The sequence below is a fragment of the Nicotiana tomentosiformis genome, chromosome 2 (genome assembly GCF_000390325.3).
Source record: "Nicotiana tomentosiformis chromosome 2, ASM39032v3, whole genome shotgun sequence".
Lineage (NCBI taxonomy): Eukaryota > Viridiplantae > Streptophyta > Magnoliopsida > Solanales > Solanaceae > Nicotiana > Nicotiana tomentosiformis.
In genome coordinates this window covers 174,405,318-174,413,180 of record NC_090813.1, presented here as the reverse complement: position 1 = coordinate 174,413,180, position 7,863 = coordinate 174,405,318, and the positions used below count along the sequence as shown (strand labels likewise).

The 7,863-nt window shown below is 35.2% G+C and overlaps 1 protein-coding gene across 1 annotated transcript; it reads right to left on the bottom strand.

Annotated features, from left to right (window-relative positions):
• Positions 1 to 3,908: 3,908 nt before the first annotated feature.
• LOC104109442 (elongation factor 1-alpha) lies at positions 3,909 to 6,810 on the bottom strand. Its single transcript, XM_070196341.1, is given in 6 exon segments — positions 3,909 to 4,062; positions 4,064 to 4,108; positions 4,110 to 4,184; positions 4,321 to 5,172; positions 5,265 to 5,743; positions 6,677 to 6,810. Coding segments are annotated over 5 exon segments (1,518 nt in total). The 5' UTR covers positions 5,727 to 5,743; positions 6,677 to 6,810; the 3' UTR covers positions 3,909 to 3,978.
• Between the last annotated feature and the right edge of the window lie 1,053 nt (positions 6,811 to 7,863).

The following is a 7,863-nucleotide window of genomic DNA, read 5'->3' as shown; positions in this document are numbered from 1 at the left end:
TCACATGGAGTGATTGGAGCGTAGAGCTAATGTCTTCTCAACAATTTCAGCAGTGTTCGCTCATTCTTCTAGTTCAGTTAAAAAGGAACCTGCCCCCTTTGATGATCGAAAATCAAAGATAGGAACCGATGCAGAAGATATTTGAAATACATGTTGGCCCAGCAAGTTTGCTTTGTTCCTAGTGACATGTCCTACACTTTCCATAGTAGCATCCAATAAGTTTTCCACATTAGAGAAAAACTTGGAATCCATGGCCTTAGCAGTAGTGAATTTGAAGTAGGTCTTCTTAGGAGCCATTTGAGTGCTCTTAAAATTTGATAATTGAAGAGATGAGAGGTAAGATTGTCCAACCGGGCGTGCCAAAAAATTATAACAATAAATTTTTGCGTCGAGAAAAATAAGTAATCAAGATTAGAAAATTGCGCGACAAATGTAGTATTTGATTTCAATAAATGATGAGTGTTGCAATCTCTATAGTATTCCTCTGATTCTTCAAGAATATAAACTATCTTGATGAGCTTGATTTTGATTTGATTCAAGGGCTTGTAAAGCTTGGTCTTGAATCTCCTTATTGAACTTGAATTTGGATTTGATCTTGAACGCCTTGGTATTTGATTTGGCTTCGTTCTTGAACTTGTAGCTTGTAGAGAAATCTGCAACCTTTGATCCACGAGCTTTTTGCTTGCTTCTTGTTCTCACTTCTGGTGTCTTCTAACTTTATGAGGATCTCTATTTATAGTTGTTGGGAGTGGTATGGGTCTGCAATTTGATTGGTCCGTTTGAACTGACCAATACCATCTAGACACTTGGCACAACTCTATTGATTATTGATTTGACTTGGTATGCCACCCTCTCTTGACACATGGCATGATTTAATTGGATCATTTTTTTTAATCTTGGATCGCCACATCATTTGACATGTGGCAAGATTTTATTAGCTCGTTCTTTTTTACTTGAATTGCCATATCACGTGACACGAGGCATGAACCTGGTCTTTAAGATAGGTTAATAGCCATTTGGACATTGGGCTAATGAAGTGGGCGTATTATTTAATTTATAGTCCAATTAAATGGACTAGCCCAACACATATATATTGAATTTAAATAATTATCCTAATTTACTAACCACAATATAAGTTTGGACTAATGATGTCTTGAATTTTATATAGTCCGAATAATTTGTGATTTAAAATCCAACAAGATTTGCATGGTTACAGGTAGTACTAAATTACCCTTACCATTACTTCCCACGTTTTCTATAAGCTGACTCATTTGAGGTTCCTATTGAAATCATCCGTTCAAAACCTTTTCACATGCTTGGTATTTTTTTATAAAATGCAAAATATGTTGTCACTTTATTTCTTATACAGAGTGATCTTTTGCCTTTTGCTTTCCACTTTTGAATTTCTATGCTATTCTAGGCAAAGTTATGCTGGGATATTACCCAAAAATTAAAATCATGTATTAAGCATCATCATTTGAAATGTATTGAATTGTTTTATTAATCCCAATTTAAAGACTGAAAAAGAAAAATAAATCCCCCTTCACAGTACCAAGTTTTCCTTCATTACTACTACTCTCAGAGTCCACAAATCTTTTCCTTTTAAAAGAAAAATGCTCGAGTTGTCCTAGCAGATAAAAGCCTACATAACAGGAGTATTGGATGATGTTGTCACCGAAAGAAAAAAATAATGAGAAAACAAAAGCATAATTTGTAAAAGAACAAAAGATGTAAAAAAGACATTTGATTCCTATTCCTATTATAACTTTTCTGCTTCAACATTCAACTCATGTTATTTGTGTGTATATTACATATATTTTCGCAAAAATAAGGGAGTTAGCTCAATCCATATGTTGAATAGTCCACTCATCTGGAAATAGACTTATATAGATTAAAAATAACAGTAATAGAGGAATATTCATTAATTTTAATATCTGCAGTTACTCATATTCACATGTAAATTATGTTGTTGAAGTATAAAAGAAAAAATATTATCAAGCTGAATATTTAATATGTTAGACAAACTGCACAATTGAAGTCGTTTGAACATACTTTTTAAGTTTTATTATATAATTTATGTTAGACAACTTCAAAAAATTAAAGAAAATATGGTTGGAAGCCAAAATTGTAATTAAAATTGATTCAAGGAAGAGTGAATTAAATAAAATAACTAGAAACTAATTGCAATTTTAATTGTCTATAACTTTTAACAGTAATTACTTCAATCATAATTTTGAAAGAAGTATAAACTTTAAAAATATGTACTCAATAATGGATGACAAAATAACCACAAGTGCTTGAGAAGATTCATTTATCTCTAATAACAAGTACATAATTGTTTTAATTGAATATAAAGTAACTTTTGAGGCCTTAATATTTCGGCCTAAAGCAACAATTTTTTAGCTTAACCAAGAAGCTAAAGCTAACTCCAAGTAGCAAAAGTAAGATCACTGAACGGACTAGAATTTGATTGAAGATTAGGGCGGGGGGGGGGGGGGGGGAGTAAGATTTGCAATAGTCTATTCAGTACCCTTGTATTAGGAAGAAAAAAAATTCATAGTGGAAAAACAAGTTCAGTTTTTTTTTTCTTTTTGGGTGAATCACTTTTTCTCTTCGCTTTATGTGATCTAGATGTTTTCTTATACTCAAAGAGAGAGAGAGAGAGGGGCAAAGATAATTAGTATTCCGAAATCAAGCAAAAATACTATGCGTGAGTACCATATTTCTCAATACTATCGTTGTGAAAATTAGCATGAACTTTTTGAATTATATTGGGGTAGAACTCATGCTCAGTCCGCTATAAGAGGAAGAGTACAACAAACAACAACCCAGTATAATCTCACTAGTGAGGTTTGGGGAGAGTAGTGTGTACGCAGACCTTACCTCTACCCTGGGGTAGAGAGGCTGTTTCCAATAGACCCTCGGCATCCTTCCCTCCAAGAACTCTCACCTTGCTCTTGGGGTGACTCGAACTCACCTCCTCTTGGTTGGAAGTGGAGGGCGCTTACCATCTGAGCAACCCAATTGTTTAAAGCAATATAATTGATATTCATCAAGAAATTAGGTAATAACGTAAGTTGAGATTTAAACGTATTCTCTGAGAAAAGAAGGTATATTTACTAAATGTAATTGAAAAAGAAAGAGAAAATAGGTAGATAAAAATGGAGCAGCGAATGATTATAAAAACTTTCTACTTCTATTCTATGTGGTCTTTGCACCTCTAACATTATTTTCTTCAACCTGATAAGAGTATGCGAGAGCATGAAAATATTGGAGGACTAAAAGGTAAAAGGGGCAGGAGTATTTACGTTAATTCAAGTCTCGTGTATCTTTAATTCCTTTTCGCCTTTTTAGCTTTTATTCCTAGCACTTGAGAGTGATAATAATACATGGTGCATTGCAGTGCCTCATTCCCCTTGATGTTGGATACCATAAGTTCATACACTCACTCTTAAACACCCAACCGAAGAAAAACATGTTAAAGATAAATTGTTAGTACGATGATCTCAGATATCAAACTAGCAGATCCCTACTTTGGATTTGGGCAAAGAATATGTAATGTCCAACGAGACAGTTTAAAGAAGTCGCTGTATATGTTTTTTAAGTCGTAAAATCATGTATTAACTCATTCCTGCAAAGATCAATTCCGAAAATTCACTTGTTTGAGGTTCCATATCTAGCTTAACGTATCACTGTCCCTTTAGAAGCTGAAATTTGTTGGGGAAAACAACAGAGCAGCTGAAAGACCACACTAGTTTTACTCCTTCAGAGTACAGAAAGGCACATCACCACAGTAATAAAAGATTTAACACTTTAGATGAATCAAACACCACAATCCTTGCATACCCTACCAAAGAGGATAAGAAAAACAGCCACCACATAATTAAAGCTTAAATATGAACCCACCATTGGACTTCAACTATTTTAACAAATAACATATCTTCAACAAAAGAATTGTATAAGAAATTTAATCTTAACTCACAGAAAGCAAAGAGTAGAAAATTTTAAAAAGCTCAAATTAAGTACTTTAGGCAACAAAAATAGCAAAAAACCTGAGCTGCCGTGGAAAACCAAGGCACCTCCTCAACACAATGAAGACAGACTCAAAAGTCAAGCTCACCACCGCCTGTCAAGTACCCAGTTCTGAGAACGGCTACCTGACATACAAGGCAGAGAACCAGAACCTAAAATCAAAAACAAAACTATAGCAGAACTAAATAAAACAGTGTCTACATAACACACTTGACGATAATAGATAGCACTGGAAATACCAGCATTACACTGCACTGTTCACTTTTTCTTCTGGGCGGCCTTGGTGACCTTGGCACCAGTTGGGTCCTTCTTGTCAACATTCTTGATGACACCAACAGCAACAGTCTGACGCATGTCCCTCACAGCAAAACGACCCAATGGTGGGTACTCAGCGAAGGTCTCAACAACCATAGGCTTGGTCGGAATCATCTTAACCATACCAGCATCACCATTCTTCAAGAACTTAGGCTCCTTCTCAAGTTCCTTACCAGAACGTCTGTCAATCTTGGTCAAGATCTCAGCGAACTTGACAGCAATGTGGGAAGTGTGGCAGTCGAGAACTGGTGCATATCCATTTCCAATCTGACCAGGATGGTTCATGATGATGACCTGGGAGGTGAAACTGGCAGCCCCCTTGGCTGGGTCATCCTTGGAGTTTGAGGCAACATAACCACGCTTGAGATCCTTAACAGCAACATTCTTAACATTGAACCCAACATTGTCACCAGGGAGTGCCTCCTGGAGAGCTTCGTGGTGCATCTCTACAGACTTGACTTCAGTTGTCAGACCAGTAGGCCCAAAGGTCACAAGCATACCAGGCTTGAGGACACCTGTTTCAACACGACCAACAGGGACGGTACCAATACCACCAATCTTGTAAACGTCCTGAAGTGGAAGACGTAGGGGTTTGTCTGTGGGCCTCTTGGGCTCATTAATCTGGTCAAGAGCCTCAAGGAGGGTTGGCCCCTTGTACCAGTCAAGGTTGGTAGACCTCTCAATCATATTGTCCCCCTCAAAACCAGAGATGGGGACAAAGGGAATCTTGTCAGGGTTGTAACCAACCTTCTTGAGGTAGGAAGAAACTTCCTTCACGATTTCATCATACCTAGCCTTGGAGTACTTGGGGGTGGTAGCATCCATCTGCACAAGGCACAAAACAACAGATTTAGCAAAACATGCCATGCTTCTTGTTAAAATAGTAATCGATATCAAACTATTGATAAAAGCAAAACCTTGTTACAACAGCAAATCATTTGCTTAACACCAAGGGTGAAAGCAAGCAATGCATGCTCACGGGTCTGGCCATCCTTGGAAATACCGGCTTCAAAACCACCAGTGGTGGAGTCAATAATCAGTACAGCACAGTCAGCCTGGGAGGTACCAGTGATCATGTTCTTGATAAAGTCCCTGTGACCAGGGGCATCAATCACAGTGCAGTAATATCTAGTGGTCTCGAACTTCCACAAGGCAATATCAATGGTGATACCACGCTCACGTTCAGCCTTAAGTTTGTCAAGCACCCAGGCATACTTGAATGACCTCTTGTTCATCTCAGCAGCTTCCTTCTCAAACCTCTCAATGACACGCTTGTCAATACCACCAAGCTTGTAGATCAAGTGACCAGTGGTGGTCGACTTCCCAGAGTCGACATGGCCAATGACCACAATGTTGATGTGAACCTTCTCTTTACCCATATTGAGTGACTAAGAGACTGCAATTGATACAAATAGAATCAGAATTCAAAAGCAATTTAAATAAAACATATTTCAAAAACAAGTAAAATATATGCAAACACATTCATCAATTAGAACAAATTAAAACAGAATTGCTTGACAAAATGACTCTGTCAATAACAGGTGAACATGTGATATACAACAAAAACAAGCACCAAGTGTTTCCTATACATCCAACTAATTCACAACTATATTTTACCTACATAAATATACTACTCACTCTCTCATTTTAATGTGATGGGGTTTACTAAGTAGCTTAAGTTGTTAATTTAACTCATATATTATGTCATATTAGTGATAGTAGAAGAGCATATTAAAGCAATTGTTGAAAACTTCGATAGAGAAAACAACATATTTAAGGAATAAAATCTGCATAGTATTTTTTGATTCCTCAAACTACATGAAAGTTGTGTAAAACATAATTTCGTAAAACATATTAGGACTAATAAATGCCACAAATCGAAGGAGTATTACGAATAGATCAACATTCACTGTGCATATAACAATTTATTACAAACATTCACCGATCTATACTCACCTTTTTTAGTATCTTTTTAGAAATTCAAGATATATATTCATTGGCTATATATATTCGAGCTCATGCACAGATCATCGACACAAATCAAACTATATCAACTCAATCATCAAAACCTCGCAAGCACAAGCTATATCTCAGAGCTAATATATACTTCATTTCACGAATCAAAAAACAACAACGATAACAAAAGTTTCATTAATACATAAACGTAAATCCAGTTTATAACAAAAATACATGCCTTTTTATGCTATTTCAATATGTATAACAACTGAATTACAGATCTACTGACAGAATAAAAACAGATCAACACAAAAAAGTGATTACAAATAACAGTAATGGATAAGAAAACATATAGAAGATGGATAGATCTAACCTTTGAGCAAGAGAAATTAAGCTCCGATAGGTCCCTTGCGGCGCAGCAGAAGAAAATCGCAGGCAAAGTGATGAGAAGGGGTGGATTCTAAAGGGAAATGGAGTATTTATACGCAACAACGATGAGAACTAGGGTTCTCCCACTGCCGCCTCTTAATTCTATATATTTATCTAAATGCCCCTTGCATTTTCTTTTGTTTTTCTTTTCGGTCCCCTTACTATTAATTGCATTTTTCATCCCTCTATTATTGATAATCTTCGTATGATTTTCAATAAGCTTATTTAACTATAAATTAATTCAAATGTGTGTTTTTCATCCCTACCTAGAAAATATATTATATTCCAATATAAAGTAATAAACAAATTTAAAGTAACACATGGCTAACTATAAATTAATTCAAATGTGTGTTTTTTATCCCTACCTAGAAAATATATTATATTCTAATATAAAGTAATAAACAAATTTAAAGTAACACATGGCTAATTAAATCATTTAATAATTAATACTTCATTAAACTTGTAAAGATTCATAAGTAAAACAAAAAGTCATATTTCAATTAACTGAAGGTTTAATGTGTTTAACCAATTGTTACAAGGATCAAAATAGAAGATGTCGATATTTTAAGAACTAAACTTACAAGTTTCCCTTTCTCTAATCAGCAGCTTTTTGATTTCTCATTCTTAATTTTTTTTCTTTTTTGGCAATTATGGTCCCATTTGGTTGGCACTAAGAAATTAACAGCTTTTATTATAATTTCTCAAAAAAATTATTACGTTTTATTTTATTAAATTATTAAAATTATACCATTTTACCCAACTTAGATATATAGATTTTGGGTGTGTTCGGTACGAAGGAAAATATTTTTCATGGAAAATGAATAGTTTATCACTTATTTGCCCTTGTTTGATTGGTGAATTGAAAACTTTTTTCCGGAAAATATTTTCTAGTTTTTGGTTAGAGAGTATAATATATTTTTAGAAAAATAATTTTTTATGTTACTCTCATCAACCCACCTTCCCCAAAATCCTCATGTTTCCTGTATTCTCCACCCCCCCCCCCCCATCCCCCTCCCCTCCCCCTCCCCCCACACACACACTCCGAGACTCCTCTATTTTTTTCAAGAATTTAATTATTTTTTTAAAATTCACACAAACTCAAAGGAACTAATGTGCTACTTTACTATTTCA